The sequence below is a fragment of the Elgaria multicarinata genome, chromosome 4 (assembly GCF_023053635.1).
Source record: "Elgaria multicarinata webbii isolate HBS135686 ecotype San Diego chromosome 4, rElgMul1.1.pri, whole genome shotgun sequence".
Taxonomy (NCBI): domain Eukaryota; kingdom Metazoa; phylum Chordata; class Lepidosauria; order Squamata; family Anguidae; genus Elgaria; species Elgaria multicarinata.
Window position 1 is genome coordinate 25,939,898 of NC_086174.1, and position 18,380 is coordinate 25,958,277.

Consider the following 18,380-nt stretch of genomic DNA (forward strand, 5'->3'; position numbering starts at 1 on the left):
TTTGCCTCCTCTTTGTTGCCAACCGAGAGGAAACAACTTTCTACATCCTACTGAATTTAGCAGGATGTACTTCAGAGCAAACATGTATGAGATCAGTCTGAAACACAGACTTACTTTTAAATATTGCTCACGTTCAAAGAGTGTGATGTTATGTGTGCTAAAAACATGGGCATGACCCAGCCAAAGTCAAACATCAAGTCATGGTTGTTCTCAACTTGGAAGTTATACAACATTCTAGTTATTTCGGCTAAAGATTTGGCTGGATCATTTAGAACGTAATTCCCACCCACCCCATCCATCCGCACACACACCTTTTTGGCAACCCCGTCCTTCCCTGAACCTCCCTGCCATGCCATTCTCCCCAAAACACACAGCCACATCCCAGGCCTCCTCTGCTCCACAGCTCTGTGGGAGGCCTTTCATTCCTTCATCTGCTGCTTTGATCACAGACTGTCAACATTCCAGGTCCAGCATTATCAATGCTAATGAAATCCTCTGATAACGCAACAATTCAATCAGTGGTTAGGGCAACTCAGATGGCCAAACAACAAAGAGTCTTGGGGCACCTTAATGACTGACACGTTTTGTTCTGGCAAAAGCTTTTGTGGACACCATCCATGCTAGAAAATTTTTCTTAGTCTTTAAGGGGCCACAACGTTCTCCATTGTTTTTGCTTTAACACATTAGCGCTGCAAATCAAAGATGACAGTTCTTAACCCACCAACACACACAGGGTTGGCTCTCCAGAAATTTTCACCTACAACTCCCATCAAGCCTAGCCAACATAGCCAATAATGCAGAATGATGGGAGTTGTGGTTCTCCAGAAGTTTTGGTCTACACATTTCCCTCTCCTGAGAGGGGGAGAAAGAGATCTGTAGCTCCATATTTAAAAGCTTCCTGTTTTTCTCATCTCTGCAGTTCCTGGTTAGGTGCATGGTCTCTTGTGCGTTTTTCTCTCCTAGTTTCCAATCTGAGACTCCTGTTTTTTCACATCCTTCGTTCTTAGGCTGCTGGATTTGCTGTGGTCTGTTGACTTTTCAGAGAAAATGTGGTTGTGATGGTTAGAGCGTCCATTGAGAAGACCCAGGTTCAAATCCTCACTCAGCCACAGAGCTCACTAGGTGACCTTGGGCCAGAAATGATCTCTTAGCTTAACCTACCTCACAGAGTTGTGAGGATAAAATGGGGACAGGGAGAACCATGAATGCCACATAACCGGCTCAAAGGCAAGAGATCGCCATATATTCGATTTTCAGACTTCAGGGGAGAGTGCCCACCAATTAGGGAGCCAAAATGACAGCAAAGCCCATCATGTCAGTCTAGAAAAACCACCATGAGTGAGAAAAGAGAGATAATTTTCTAGATGAACATGATGGGCTTTGACAAATCATGCGGTCTTTTACTGATTCAGTAAATTCCTAACTATTGAACCTGTTTAAGTATGACTGCTTTCTGGATGTTGGTGTGGATGTATTTTGGTAGCCTAGCTTCTGAAGGTCTTCTGTAAAAAACAATTAATGTGATGCAGTGACGGATGTAACCAATAGAATAATTATAACTTTTTCCTGTTGCCATAGTTCTTTAACATTAAAGATAAAATAATAATAATAATAATAATAATAATAATAATAATAATAATAATAATAATAATGTGCTCCTCAACCAAAATAAGGCTTCTGGAATGGCTTACAATCAATCAGTAAAATAAGGGCAGTCCCTGCCTTGTCTTGCAATCTAAAAAGACACAACACACAAGGGGGTCATAGGTTGGGTAAATGGAGAAAAAATTAAGTAGACTTTCTGTAATGGCAGGTTGGTGCAATGGCCCTGCCTCACTTCTCATCTCACAGGGCACTGAGGGTGGGCAGTCCAACTGGAACAAACCCAGATATTGCCTCTGCCTGCTCCTGTCTCCATCATCTGTTCTTCTTTCCCACAGGACAGTTGATATCTATTAGCACTGTGGGGGTGGTTAAGTTCAAAATGGAGCAAGCCCTGATTTTAAAGGATGAATTTATTTGTATTGATCGGTTGTGTGGTGCTTTTATCTACTGCTTGTTTTTTAGTGTGCCGTTTTATTATATGTATTGATTTAGTATTTTGTTTTTGTTAGACACCCTGGGAACATTTGTTCTTTAAATGGCAAGGAACATTCTATGAATCTATAATATGCAAACATATACTGCTGCTTAGCACCACTTTCTCTTGTTGGCTTTAACATAAGCTGCCTTGAGAATGAGGAAGGCAGGATAAAGATGGTTGGTGGTCCAGATAACTTCTTGAATAGTTACAGTGGCTTCAAAACCAATCATTGGGCCATACAGAATGAAGAATAACACCTAACCCAATTGTCAGTCTCCACCAGTGGGTAGCCTGATGCCTCCAGAAATCCCCACAAACAAATGATAGGACTCCAGCATTTGCTAATCAGACACACAAGTGTTTTGAGCTGGCAGTTACCAAACAAGCAAGAGTTCTTGGGGTTGTGGTGGGCAGCCCAATGAAAATGTCAACCCAGTGTGCAGCCACTGTAAAGAAGGCAAACTCCATGCTAGGCTTTATAAGAAAAAGAATTGAGAATAAAACTTCCAGTAGCATACTGCTTTATACATCTATGGTGCAACCACACTTAGGATACTGTGTACAGCTTTGGTCACCGCACCTAAAGAAAGGTATTGTAGAACTGTAAAAAGTGCAGAAAAGAGCAATTGAAATGATCAAAGGACTGGAGCATCTCATCTTGTGGGAAGGTAACAATAGCTGGGATTGTGCAGCTTGAAAAAAGGAGGCTAAAGGGAGACATGGTAGAGGTGAACAAAATTATGCATAGTATGGAGAATGTGGAGACATTTTTCTCCCTCTCCCATACTTGAACCTGGGTCATTTAAGAAGCTGATTGGTGGGAGATTTAGGACAGATAAAAGTACTTCACACAGCATGTAGTTAAACTATGGAATTCACTACCACAAGATGTGATGGCCACCAATCTGAATGGCTTTAAAAGTGGGTTGGATAAATCCCTGGAGAAGGCTATCAGTGGCTACAAGTCCTGATGGCTATGTGCTGCCTCCAGAATCAGAGGCAGTCCGTATACACTGGTTGCTTGGGAACATGGGCAGGAAGGTACTGTGGCATCATGCCCTGGTTGTGGGCCCCTGATCCGCAGCTGGTTGGCTACTGAGTGGACAGAGTGCGGGACTAGATGAATCCTTGGTCAGATCCAGCATTCTTAAGTGGGACCTGCAACAAAACACTGCAGTGCAAAATACTCCTTTTCAGGGTGCCAGCCAGCCTTGGCCTTCTTCTAGGGCACTCCATTCCTCCTTGCTCCTGGTTTATTTTTGCCCCCTCCAACAGCCAAGTTAGCATTCCATGCACAAACTTGATTAGGATGTTTGAGGGTTTTTCCCCCTGCTTAGGTTTCCCCTCCTGTAAAATTTTGTTGTAGTTCTGAAAACTTTGGGGTTCCTCAGAGACTGCTGATACCTCGTGCATGAATGATGCCATTTTGGCTACATAAGGTTCCACACTCCAAGAACGAGTTCACTATTACCATATAGGCCAGGATCCCGCCTCTGAAGTTGTCCCTCATATACATTGAACATTGGGCTCCCAAAGTCATGACTGGCACACCTGGTAGGGATTTGACCAGCAGGCACAACTGCCCGCTCAGTGGGTGAGGGGTGTTGTGGGAACATCCCTACTGAATATCTGCCATGCTGATGCCTGAGTGCAGAAAGACATATTTGAAGACTTTCAGAAACTGCTTGGGATTTATCATCCCAGGACCCTGCTTGATATTGCTTTCTAGATGCAGCTATCGCCCTAATCACACCAGGTCATTTGTGAAATTGCACCTGCCCACAAAGAAATCCTTTGGGGACCCCTCTGTTTTCTTGTTCACTAGCTGGGAGAAAAATTCATTCCTCCCCAAACATTCAAAAGGCACTTAGCAATTTCGGGACAGGTCCTCTTATAGAAAGGCAATTGGTTAAACAGGAAGCAGAGGGTAAGGGCTTTGTTTAAAGCTTTACAGAAATCACAGCATATACTGTCAAATAGTTCAACCCGAAACTGCTTGCGAAGAACTTCAAAGAATGCTGCCAGCTTAACAAAGCAAAGCTTCCTTTGCAGAAGTCATGCCAATTTTCCTTAGCAAAGGGGCTTGTTCGTCTATACATGTGTAACGACAATTCCAGCCTTGAGATTGAGGTTATGCTAAAAGCAGTGGAATTTCTTGGATCACTCCAGAAGTCTGCTTTTAAAAAGAAAAAGAAAAACCTAGTAGTGTATTGGCTCTCCGGAATCAGCCAGATTCCGGCTGGACATCAGGAAAAACTTCCTGACTGTTAGAGCAGTGCGACAGTGGAATCAGTTACCTAGTGAGGTTGTGGGCTCTCCCACACTAGAGGCATTCAAGAGGCAGCTGGACAACCATCTGTCAGGGATGCTTTAGGGTGGATTCCTGCATTGAGCAGGGGGTTGGACTAGATGGCCTTGTAGGCTCCTTCCAACTCTGCTATTCTATGATTCTATGATAATCTTCTCAAAAGGTTAATTTCAAAAATGTTGTAATTTTTGAAATAGTGCTTGTGACCTTCTTCCTTCCCAGATTACGAACTAGCTGTGAAATTGGATTCATCACCTTTATTTGACATAGCTTTTTAATATTTATTCACTTATATATTAAAACATTTCTAACCCACTTCATACTAAAGAATCTCAGGCCACGTCAATAAAAACAATTCAACAATTAACAAAACACAAAAAACAATCCACCATCAAGTATATAAAACCAGCAGTGATAAATAGGAACTTCGCTATGGTCCATGAAACCCAACAGCTTGTGTAAATAGCCAGGTCTTAATTTTGGCACTGAAATTAAGCTACTGTTAGTGTCAGCTGGGCCTCTTTGTGTGGGTGGTGGGTGGTGGTGGGATTTCATAACTGGGTGCCACTATTGGAAAATGATGTGGCAAATGTGTCCTCAACACCTATTGCTGTGGCAACTGATGTAATGAATTGTTTCTCTCTTGTGATTTCCAGTATTCCTTTTACACCTGTATCACCCAGTGTTCCCATTGAGTTTCTGGCTGTGGTCTTAGCGAAGTATACATTATTATTAGCAGGCGTATCTTTAGCAGTTGGCTCCATAAATTCTCTTTATGCTTGCCTTTTTGTTGTTGCCCGAGTTCTTGGTTTTAAGTTATCCCATCAGCTAGATGGGTTTTACTTTTAATGTCAACTTCTTTCCTCCTTTGGGTCTTGTTTTGTATTGTTTCTAATCAGCATTATATACCTTAATTGAACCGCTATTGAAATTTATGTTGAATTTGCCAGTACTGTAGTGATCTTCAAGCAAGTGACCTTCATAGTTGAGTTTCTTAGAAATGAAATGAGCAGGTCACTATACAGGTCAAAGGGCTGCTGCTGCAGAATGTATCACACCATGGGCCATAAGCCCAGATTCTGCTATTTCCCTATATTGAAAACTCAAGATTTTGAAGGTTAAAAGCTACTTGTAGTATTTATTTAGCAATGAAGGCCAACAAAATGCTCCACAGAGTAAATTTATGAGCTCTGTACCAGAGAATACCAATTTTTCCATTCACCCAAAATGCTATATTTTGAATAAGCCTGCGCAAACAACATACAAAAGACACGGCAAATCCATGGAATAGTTGCTTTCAAAAGAAAGCAAGGCCCCCAAAGTGACTCTAATATATGGTCCTGTACTATCCATGATATTGGAGGGTTTCCAGACAGAGGCATTCACACCTACATTCGATCAAAGTAACAGCACTAGCAGTCTCCAACTCAGCCTTTGTCAACCTAGTGCTCTCGATGCTTTGAAATTCAACTCCCAGCAGCCCTAGCTAGGAGGGCCAGTCATCAAGAGATCTGGGTGTTGTAGTCCAAAACATCTGGAGGGCACCAAGTTGGGGAAGGCTGCTTTAACTGATATCATTACACTTACAACAGCCCCTGCCTTATTCTTTTTCCTCCTGCTTTTTTGAGAACGTTCAATTCTTACATGCAAAACAGATCTACACATATGAAATTCATTTCCACGCACATCTCCAAATGTGAGACTACATAACCATGGGTCAATGTTTGGTACTTCAAAGAACATTTGAGTGTGGCTGGATGGATATGAGTATTTCTTCATTTGTGACCAAAAATAACTCACTGCTTCATAGAAAAGTTACATTCTTAGATGTGTTTCACAACTGTCCAAAATTTGACATGAATTTAGTTAATGCAACTTCCCACCCAACTATCCATGCTTCAACAACCCAACTTGATCAAACCCAGAATATTGTTTTCATGGACACTTTGTTAATTAAGAAGTTTGGAAGGAGAATATGGTTTCTGGCATTAATGATAGGACTGGATTCTCATCCATATTAGGAGCAGGGAAAAAAGAAGCAGGATTAAATGGACTATGTCATGTTATTTTCCAGGGCCGCTGTAAACCTGCCGTGAGTTTGACAGGCATTTGGGATAGAATGCTATGCTATCTGATGCAGTGTCATATATGCCAAGGTGAAAACAATAGAGGAAACTCCAAGTAGCCAGAGGGTGTTTTCCTCACTTGAACAGTAACATTCAAACATTGAAACACAAAGTTTTTAGGGGTCATTGCTGTGTATGTTTTTAGAACTTGTCTTTTTAGAACTTTTTAAAAACTCAACTTTGTTAAAACCAACACCATGAATAAAAAACCAAATAGGAACAATTATGATACAAGTAACGTTTATACTTATGAACAGACGGACATGCACCAGTTTCACAAATTTACAAACACTCCAGGCATCACAGAAAATGTTACAGCTTCATTAAATGGAATAGGGTACAGGTTATAAGGAAACAGGATCTTAAAAGAACCAAGACTAGATGTTGAGGTGGTGTTTACAGATCATAAAAAAAGCACAAGACAGGAAAGCTGTTGTAAAAACAGGAAGCTAAATGGTGATAGCACTTGGGAGGATGCAATGTTAATAGGGATAAATGAGATTTCTACAATGCCAAAATGAAACAAAGTAGCAAGACACCACCTTTTTCACTAGGCCAATTTCTCATCCCTTTGGGGTCAATACAACTCCTTATATTAAAGGATTAGCCCTGATCAAATGTAAAGTTGACCTCACTTAAATCTTACTTTTTATATATTAAGTACACAATACCTTTCATTCATGTACTTCAAAATTGAAAGTTACAATTGCGATATTGAGACTTAAAGAATGTAAAAAGCAATAACCAGTCAAAAGATTTCTTGCAACTCTAGTAATCATCATTTGCTTCCCCTTTATTGGTCACCTTCGACATCTAAAGCAGAACAAGCCAGCTGAACAGAGATCAGTCAGACTGAGCAGCTGGAATTAATAAGTGCTTCGTGAGTGATGTCTGCCTGAAATCCAGACCACCTGGCAGATATTCCACCTGGCAATCCAAATCATAGGCCCATCACATACATTTCATCGTTTTCACCAAACCAGTTCAAATGGAAGAGAATGGTTTACACAGGTGCCTGGGTGGGAGACACACAAACCCACCAGAATCGTACAGTGAGTTGCTCACCACATAGAGCAGAGGTGTGCAACATGTTGCCATCCAGCTGTTTTGGCCTACAACTCCCATCATCCCTCACCATTGGGTATGCTGGCTAGGACTGATGGAACTTGTTTTGGGCTACAAGTTGCCCACCCCTGATGTAGAGGAATCCAATTTCAAGTTGCCATCACACAGCTGCAAGTTTGTGACAGTTATACCTTCAATTACAATAGAAACCATTTCTAGCATTCTAAGGCTGTTTTCCCATTGCAAACAACAGGGCTTACGTCAGAGTAAAACATGTACAGCATAACAAACTATTATTTTGTTACTCTTATTCTTGAACAATGGAACTCATTATGCTCCAGGTCTCTGAATCAAGTTACTGGCAGTTTAAAACCAAACACAGCAAGCAGTGGTGGTAGCAGGCATTAAGAGGCAAGGATTGATGTGGAAGTAAGCCAAGACTTAGCTTAAGATCATGTTTCAGTGGAATTGCTGTTCTTGCCAATAAAGCAAACACACATCCGCACTGTGGTTGGCAGAAAGCTGCTCTGTGGATGCAGATTAGTTGGGGCTATTCCAGTAATGAGAAAGCGCAGCTTTACTGTTCTATATGTAATGCAACAACCAAGACACATCAAGGTGTTCGATGTAATCCCCTTTATATGGACTTACTGGAATAACACAACACTTTATATGGAATGGCAAAGCAATTAAGCTTTAATTTAAATGGTGCCATCATGAAGAGCTTCGAGGGAACTATTATGAGCCTTAGGATCTATAATCCACACATTTAAAACTGTTTAAATTGCAAGTTCCACCGAGCCATTTGTACAAGACAGCGACAAAGCTCCCTTAATAAAGACTTTAGGTGGCACGTATCTTCTGACCTCTCACAGACCAGGTCTGCAAGATTTTGGCAACGGAGTTTTAATTTTGATAGGACAAATATTTGACACAGGGTACCTTGGTAAATAAACCCAACTCTGCTGACATCATTTGAAGCCTACTAGGTTGGATCCAGAGTGTCGCTTTCTGCAAATGGCAGGACTCCTTCTGTTCATGAAAGTGACCTCGCCCATGTGCCTGCTGGATTCCCTCTCCCTCCAGCAGCCTGCAGAGCAACTTTGGGGCTGGGGTGTGTGAGATGGCAAGAATGGTTCTCCTTTACTCCAGTGAGAGTTCAGAGCTAAGCTATTGAGTATACATAGCAACAAAACACTCGCTAACATCATCTGTTAAAGTTTTAGTGCTTATTGTGGGCTGAACAAATAGGAACAAAGTATGTTTTCATGTATGGTTGTGAAAACTATGGAAAACAAGAATTAGGTATAAAAAACTGACTTTGGCATCCAATACGTTTAGACCACATATACAGGCACTTGCACCCTGATGTTTATGCATATCAGTCCAGCGGTTAGTAGTACACCTTCTATGAAAAGTTCAAGTAATGCTGCAAGAAATGGCAGTAATTCCATTTTGTTTTCCCTTCCTTTCCCTTTGAAACTTTTCTTTTCTATCATTACTACCTGAAAGTACAACTAGTCTTATGCGCAGTAATTTGAAGAGCACCACAACATTTGAGGAATGTTCAGCAATATTTTTGTAGATGTCGTGAGTCACCTTCCATCAACGTATTATCATGCTGAACATATTATCTGTGGCTGAATTCGTTTCTACCATCTTGGACCAAATGAACTTCAAATAGTTACAAGTCTTAAGAACTTGTGGTATATACAGATCTGGATGTTACTTATGTGCAATTGTTGTTTGGAACCAAACAATGTAACAAGGGCCAAGTTCTTAAGATCTTATAGATCAAAGATCACATTAATATACATATCAAAATTGATATTTACAATTATAGAAGCAAATAATTTGTTTTTGTCACTAATTCCTTTCCCACAAAATAGCGCTTCTCACTGTTTTAGCAATCCTTTATTGAAGATAACAAGTTGGTTATGTTCACTGTATTGTATGAAACATCACAATATCATACTGGGAAGGTACTATCAGTACAGGATTGGACCAGAGCAGACAGTCTGAACAATAAACCATTTTGCATTCTTCGTTCCCTAGCTTTTAACAACCCCAAAAAAACCCCAGTAGGGACAAATACCTGTTAACATCATCATTTAGAACACTTTAACTTACAAGGCTAAAATCTAATGAATAAATAAAATATATTGTGGCAATAATCCTCTCTAGACCCACCCCACCCCACCCCAAACAAATCAGATACACAATGAACCAAATGATTGGGAAAGCTGGCTATAGGCACCAGGTTATAAGAGTGTACATGGATCTACACTCAAGTGTGTGTAAGGGGGGGGGGTGTTTACAGAAAAATACCATGAATTTTATTTCACACGAAACCAGTTGATGACTGTCGTTAGCTTAAACTACACACAAGGGCAATTACATCCTCGTTGAAACACATTTTAAACAAATAGGAAAATGTTTACAAGGCATCCACAGCATGTAAATCATGTACAGATGGATACATTCATTGTTTCCCCTCCCCAATAGCTTTTATTTATTTATTTTTTTAGATAAATACTTTACTCTTCTCCACTTTCAGCATTAACTGGACTCAATACATGCACAACTCAAAAGAATTAAGAAAAAAATAAGGTTATTGCAAAAATAGAATTAAACTAAGAATCTTCAAGTACCTTACATGACGGCCACTCTGTACCATGCCCATTGCTTATAAAATGAAAGGTCACTGAACCCATGAAAATATCTCTAATATTTTCTTAGATTTAAAATAGATAATTTTAGCTGTATTTATAGTAATCTCAAAGTGATAATTTGAACTTTGTAAATAATGCAAACAATTAAAAATTATACCCATATTACACAAGACCTCTCTTTTAAGCTGATAGAAATCAAAGGAAAAAAACTATAGAAAACCACATTTAGAACGAAATCACAATTTACATTATAATAAAGGCAAATATTCAGCAATTTTTAAAAAAACTTGCAGCAATGAGTGAGATGTCAAAGCAAATTACAACTAACCATAAATTAAGTTGTTTGGTTTAAAAAGATTTCTTCTAGCAAGAGTTTAAGGATGTGTTATACACATGCGTAAAATTCTTATTGGTTTTAGATGCCTAAAATCTCCTTATATTATTGCCAAATACACTTTATCTTAAGCAAGCAGTAGGCAACATATCACAATTTGGACACTGTAGGAAAAAACCTAACAGTCTGGTAATACAGGTAAAACTGGAAAATTTTAAAAAAAATACACATCCTATAGCATATTGCCCAACTGAAATGACTTCCAAGCCCAGAGCTACAAAAGCCTTCCATCTTGGTAAGGTGAAGTAAGTAAGTGTCTCATTATAATTATTTGCACTCAGTCGTGCTTGTATTGTAAGTTTTGTTAAACCATAGTGTGTCTTCAGAGTACAACTACAATCCCATGGTACTTTATGTACATTTAGTGATGTGCTCCCAGCATTATTCCTTCCTTGGTTTTTAGGGCTCAGGCTCCATAAAGATGTAACCAATACGCCCAAGGCTGGTAAAAATACTGTAGTACAGGCAATGCTAAGAGTGGCAATATCAGAAAACACATATATGAACAAATGATGGAAAATCCTAATAATTTCTTTCTGCCCATTTCACAAATGTTGGAAATCCACCAGAATTTTTCCCTTGTATTGAAGAAAACTGATTAAAAGTTTTTTCCCCCATTTTTTTCAGATGCAAAAGCATTTTAGTAGATCTGTAAGGCTACCACGGATCTTCTAGATCGCCAGCACCCTACAGGAAAAGAAGAGGGAAATATAGTTAGCATTCTACTGACCTCAAAAAGGTAAAATCCATATTGTCTTGAATTGCAACATAGGAAAAATATGCACAGAAGAGCAAGAAGAAATGGCCACTTCTCATTCCCATATTCATATGAGGCCACACGCTCAAAGATTTGACAATGGCTGTCCCACCTCTCCCAATCCAGTAACATAATGGCAATTAACAATGTAGTCAGGAATACAAACAGCCTAAAACAGTGACTGAGCAGGTCTACCTACAAATCTGCTAGCAAATCACTTCAAAAAATTGAGAAGCATGGGAGCGAAACTGGTATGTAAGAACTTCAAGATGAGCATGTTATAAATTATCACAGCCGAAAAGGCAGGGAGGTCATATTAAAACACAGGCTATTCACATTTTTGTAGCTGTTCATACTATCACTTATATATTTCAGTGTGTATACAATGAAGTGAGTAATCTAAAACCAAAAAAAAAAACTAAAAAAGGCTGTAAATATTAAATGCATTGGAGTAAAATTTGTTCATTAAATGAACGGTTGATTAGCATGAATATGATTTCTCTTATACGTTATAAAACTCAGTATATTGTTCTTGAATAATTAAACATACTTTAAAGCTGCTCTGTTTGGGGGAAGCTTATACTATAAATTTCTTAAATAAAGTCAATATGCATTCAGATTATTCCACACATTTTTTATTTGGTCTTAAACAATAACTCATGAACTAAACACTAATTGTCAGTACATATTATCCATTGGATACATAGTGCTATAAATGCATCCTGAATACAGTTTTAGAAAATTGAGTACAGGTTATATTTTCCAAATTACAGCCTAACTTAACACCATATATTTTAATCACTAACTTAACACGTCAACTTAAAAGGCTATGTGTCTTTGACATGGACTATTCACAAATCAAATACAAACATGCAATATCTACATCACCATGTAAAGTCAATGAAAAAACAAATTGTAAAATGTGGATTAAGGTGTCAATTTTCACCTCTACCAAAAAGTAATGAAAATCCCAAAGTTTATGTCTTTCACTGTAATATGACATTCCTCTTAGGATATCAAATTCCAGCCCAATGCCATTGAGAATTTAATCTACACAAACCTTTTGGCCAATATCTAGGAATACGGCTGCTCTGCTTCTTGCCATGTGTGCAGAAAACAAGCAGTGACAATGCTATCCAAGCTACAGTTCATAATGGCTAAAGTTCTCAGAAAGAACTCCCACACACACATCCCACGTTTTATGCATACAAAAGAGAAAAACTAATTTTCTAAGATGCAAAAAATATGGAGAAACCAACACATTATAATAGCTAAGCCATCAAATAATCTGTGTGAAAATGAAAGTATTACATCTTTTTATCACACTGTTCATCGCTCATCTTTGAATCTTCATTAGCACTCTGCTGGTGCTCACATTCTGCTTTGGACTGTGTCTCTTGATCACTGGATCCATCAGAGGAATCTGAAGTTGAGGCTGTAGCTGATTCACCAGAGCAATCTTCTCCCTGCAGTTTAGCTAGCCTGTAACTAATCAGCACGTCCTCCAGAAGGTGGCGGTAGTTCCCCCTATGAGTAATTCTCACTTGTCTGAGAGCTTCCACCAACTTTCCCTGTGTTCCACCTTCCGCAGCTTCGCCAGGGTCCTTATTTAAGATTCAAGACCCCAGAATGAATAGTTAAACTAGCATATATTTCTAAAATATTTAATACATTAGACAAAGTATGAAAAAAATAGTGTTATGCCCTAGAAATAAACTTTCAATCAATCTTAATGAGTCTTTGCAAGAATATTTACATACGTTCTTTGAGTGTTTTAATCATTACGATTAAAAGTTTACAAATTAAAGGAACCAGATCTTCATATTCTGCCTTCTGATGGACATGAATGGTGTTAATCAAATCAGTTGTAGATGACTGCATACTATTTATAATTTGTATCTTTTAAAAAGTTATACATATCTCTGATGTTTCAAAACAAAGCAAAACCCCACAAAATCTGTGAACAGCTTAAGTAAAACGAATCGCCATTTAAGACTTTTAGGTAAAAGGTAACTGAGTGACCCACATGCCAACTGATTTAATTCATGAGAATACAGTATACTTTTTTTCAGAGTGAATTCCAAGCGAAGTCACCACACAAAAGGACAAATCTATCCAGAAATGCACATGGCATTACTGAAAGAAATCCCCAAGGCCAAAGAAAATCTCACATTTAATTTCAAGCCTGCTGAACATTATCATTTTAATGTGCTACCTCTCACATAATACTAGAACCTCTGGTGACCCAATAAAGGTAGGTGATTTAGGTCAGAGAAAAGGATTAAATTCAAGAAGGATAAGCCTATCAATGGCTCCTAATCGTGATAGCTACATACCATCTCCGGGATCAGAAGCACTACCTCTGTTCACAGTTGCTGGGGGTGGAAAACAGTGGGAGAGAGCTATTGCCTTCATGTCCTGCTTGTGGGCTTCTCATATACATCTGGTTAGCTAATGTGCAGAACAGGTTGATGGGCTAATTTGATCAGATCCTGGAGGGCCCTTTGTAAGTACAATATGTTTGTTTATCTGGGACTAAAACTGTCAAAGACCACTGTTAATGCATTTAGTTGGCAAAGTAGCTTGTAAGAGGACTCCCTCTCAAACCAATAGAATTGTGCTTCCCTGGTAGATATATGACAAAGCCTTGACAGTAAACCCTCTAGCTTTAGAACTAAAACCTCTAGTCCTATTCAAAAACCTCTGACAATACATACTGGTGGAACAAGTGCCCGTTCAGGGGCTCCAATGTAGGGGTTGGGGGAATTTTGTTCCATTTGGTTTTTGATAAGAATTTTCCAAAGTTAGTACATTTTATCATAAAAGGAATGGAAAGAACTTTGAGATTTAAAAAGTTTGAATGTGGGAGAAAGCAGAATTGACAGATTTGTGCATTCCTACTCTGATATACTTCTTTTCCCCCAGTGGCTGAAACTTCCTTGAGATTCCGACTGCCACCTTTAAACCAAATACACCATAAACTGATTAGGACCAAATGAGACACAACAGTATCACACAGAAAAAGTGGGGACCTGTTTTAAAAGGGAAAAGGGATGTGTGGTGACGGGTGCAAAACTTTCTCCTGCCAACAACAGCACTTGCCTGCAGTCCTTCCCTGCTCCTTTCTCCTAGCAAAGCACACATTCATATCAGAACCATCATGAAATGAACAGGGCTTAGAGAAAGTAACTGCAGAGAAGGATTCTGTACTCCTCGCTCATGTAACCCTTGGGCTTGCAGTTCTCCCCAGGATCTGCTGTAATGTCCAAGTTAACCTTAAAATGCCTCTTAGCTGTGGCACCCCGGATGTGGAATGAGCTCCCTAGAGAGGTTCGCCTGGTGCCTACATTGTACTCTCCGGCGCCAGGTGAGACCTTTTTATTTCCCCAGGAATTTTAACATTTTAGCATTCATCTTTCACCTCTGCTGTTTAATTATTATTATTTTTTTACTGTATTTTAAATCTCTGCATTGCTGCTAGGTTTTCTTCTGGCGGTATTTTTATAATGTAATTTAAAGCTTTTATATTTTATATTGTTTGTATGCTTTATTTGTGGTTCTTATGTTTGTGAAATGCCCAGAGAGCTTCATCTATTGGGCAGCATAGAAACGTAATGAATAAATTCTAAGATAATGCCATATGTTTCAAAAGTCATTTTGACTATTTTTTTCAAGTCTAAAAAACACTTGCTGTGGGACCACCACAAGAAGGCATCAAAGAAAGAAGAATTCACTACCCTGTTTCTGGGGGGAGAGGGGGAGGGAGAAAGTCTAACCATAAACTACCTTCATTCATTTTGATGGGGCTGACAGCTCAGCGGTAGAGCACATGCTTTGCATGCAGAAGGTCACAGAGTTAATTCCTGTCTCTCTTGAGAACCATTTCTGGTGGAAAGGCAGAATGCAAATTTAAAGGAGCAGATATGGGAGGCACACAGTGGGTTCAGGTGGAAGGAGGTGATAGAGAAGTCTCATTCTAAAAGCAGAATCTTTCTGGTAGCAGAATGGTGGTTCTAGATCCCACCAAAATGAAACAAACCTTCAGGTAGGCCTGGGAAAGACTCTTGCCTGAAACCCTGGACAACCACTGCCATTCCAATGGCATAATACCTGACGGAACGCCTCTCCCGACGTGAATATACCCGGTCACTACATTCAACATTTAAGGTCCTCCTCCAGGTGCCTACTCCGAGAGAGGCTCGGAGTGTGGCAACGAGGGACAGGGCTCCCAGACTATGGAATGATCTCCCTGACGAGGCTCACCTGGCACCAACGCTGCTATCTTTCCAGGGCCAGGTTAAGACTTTCCTCTTTGCCCAGGCATATGGCAGCACATCTTAATCACCAACATGTTTAGGTTTTTTTAATGGTTTTTAATGCTTCATGTGTGTATGTTCTGTGTTTTAGAATTTTAAATTTTGTATACTCATTTTTATTTTTATTTTAGAATTTCTGTAAACCACCCAGAGAGCCCTGACTATGGGAGAGGTATATAAGTTAAATAAATAAATTCCATTAGTTAGCTAGTTAGACCAATGGTCAGAATTGGTATCAGGTAGGTTCCTATGTTCCAAAGGAGGTAGAAAAAAAGGGGCAGGATTCAAGCCTTGACTTCTGCAATGTGCTCTACATAGGGCTACCATTGTACCTAGTTCGGAAACTTCAACTAGTTCAAAATATGGCAGCCAGGTTGGTCACCGGTACACCTAGGGGTGACCACATTACACCAACATTAAAATCACTCCACTGGCTGCCAATTAGTTTCCGGGCAAAGTACAAAGTGTTGGTCATTACCTTTAAAGCCCTAAATGGTTTGGGTCCAGGTTACCTGCGGGATCGCCTTCTCCCATATAGTCCGCCCCGCACACTCAGGTCCTCTGGGGTGAACTTACTTCAGTCAGCTAAAACTAGGCTGACATCAGTTTCCCAGAAGACCTTTTCTTCTGTCGCCCCCAGATTGTGGAATGGCCTGCCGGAGGAGATTCGTAAAATTAACTCTATGTGTGATTTTAAGGCAGCTTTAAAGACTAGCCTTTTCCGGCAGGCCTATCCAGATCAATGTTAAATCATGAATTTTTAAGATGTATTGATTCCTGTTCAAATGTTGTTCCCTGCCTCGATCTAAAGGGAGAGGCAGGTAAGAAATAAATTTATTATTATTATTATTATTATTATTAATAGTCATCTCTAATATGAAACTAAATTTGTAAAAAATCAACAAGTTACAAAGTATTCACACACACAAAAATTAGGAGGAAAGTTAGAATGCAAGAAAGCAAATCTATGAGAACATGCTTCCAGGAAGGAGAACAAATTTCACTGATCTTGGCTGACATCACTTATTAGATGAAATATGGCAAGGGTATTATGAATAGTTTTAGAACTGGACTTATCAGCATCACTTGGGAATACACACATTAGTTGGTTTGCTTTTTAACAATGGGAAAGTATTTATAAAATGCATGCATAGAACTGATGCCATTTCTCATTCCGCAGTGAGACTATGATCTTGTTATATATTAACGATTACGGAAACAAACACCACAAGTAGTAACAATTCTGTGCGGCAGGCCAAATTAGCAACACATGCTAAATTTTCAACGTTGAAAACCCCTAATTTCGAAAGGGCTAATCATAAGATTGGCTTATACTAACATTATGCCAATTCTAACACATGGCCCCATTATATCACACAATTAAATGGAGAACATACATATTAGATAAGCCAGAGTCCATACAGCAAGCTAAATTTTAAAGCATTTGGAGGGAATTGGGAAACTTGTACCCTCTCCCAGTTTTCATCTGGCCTTGTGTAAAGTACACTATAGGCCTGTTCACAACACCAATGTCTGGCAATTCAGAGCAACGTGGGAAAACTCCACAGTGTTTCCAGAGACCAATACAGTATAGCGGGCATAGAAAAGCAGAGTCTGAAGGGGGCCATAATGCCAGACTCTACACTGGAAGGAAGGAAGTGCTACTGCTGTTTTGCATGCAGCATGTCCCAGGTTCAACACTTTACATGTCTAAGTAGTGCTGAGCAAGACTGAAGGGCTGCTGCCAGTCAGTGTAGACAACACTAAGCTAGATAGACCAATGGTCTGAGTTAGTATATGGCAGCTTGGAGGAAAGTAAAAGGAAGTTTCTATACACCTCCTACGCTGATATTGCGTATGAGAAACAAAAGCTCCTGATGCATTCCATCCCTTATCTCTGAAGGGGAAATGTGCACCAAGAATGTATGCATGTAAAAGACTATATTCATAATACTGTCAAAAACCACAGACATATGTGATAGTGTACGTTGTTGATTTTTTAAGTTTGAAGATAAATATGGTTGGAAAGCTTAACCAACAGTATTTCAAGACTAAGGATGAGAACCTAAGCTTACTCACTTTGAAACGAATTCAACTGAAATTGATGGGACAATTCCAAGTGAACTGATATAATGCTAAGATGCAAGAGATGTTTTCAACATTTAGCTTAGGAATGCTTAGTTGACAGATTAGAGTTCATGTATTCTTTCCACATTTTAATTAAGCTGTTCACACTATCACACATTTTTACAAACCATTTTTTAAAAGAGAGACACATCTTTTACTATGCAATTTCATCCATTCAAGTATCATCTATTCCGCATTAAAGGCATTTGCAACTCACATCTGTACACGAGCATCGATTTAATGGAGCATAACACTTATAAAAAGATTGCCAATAAAACAGCACTACAGCATGTCAACTTGACTTTGGGCCTAGATTACTTTGGTGGAGTCCTGAACACTTGTGGCTTGAAACATAGCCCATTTCACCATCACGCAGGTAAGAAATTATTATTATTATTATTATTATTATTATTATTAAATTGCAAAGCTTTAAATATATGTGGAGCATGCTGAGCTTTGGAAATTGATGCAGGATACATGTATAGTGGTTAACTTGGCCCAGTATAGAAGCCCAATCAAAGCAGCTGTCCAC

The 18,380-nt window shown here is 39.3% G+C and overlaps 1 protein-coding gene across 3 annotated transcripts in view; it reads right to left on the reverse strand.

Annotated features, from left to right (window-relative positions):
- Positions 1 to 9,474: 9,474 nt before the first annotated feature.
- The window catches only part of PPM1B (protein phosphatase, Mg2+/Mn2+ dependent 1B), a 52,266-nt gene continuing 43,360 nt past the window's right edge, over positions 9,475 to 18,380 (reverse strand). For 2 of the 3 annotated variants that reach the window (XM_063123982.1, XM_063123980.1), the window contains one exon: positions 12,025 to 13,009. In XM_063123982.1, the coding sequence (XP_062980052.1) occupies positions 12,713 to 13,009 (297 nt within the window). In that variant the 3' untranslated portion in view covers positions 12,025 to 12,712. Of the gene's footprint in view, positions 11,336 to 12,024; positions 13,010 to 18,380 lie in introns of those variants that run through there. The other variant, XM_063123983.1, reaches the window with a different exon arrangement.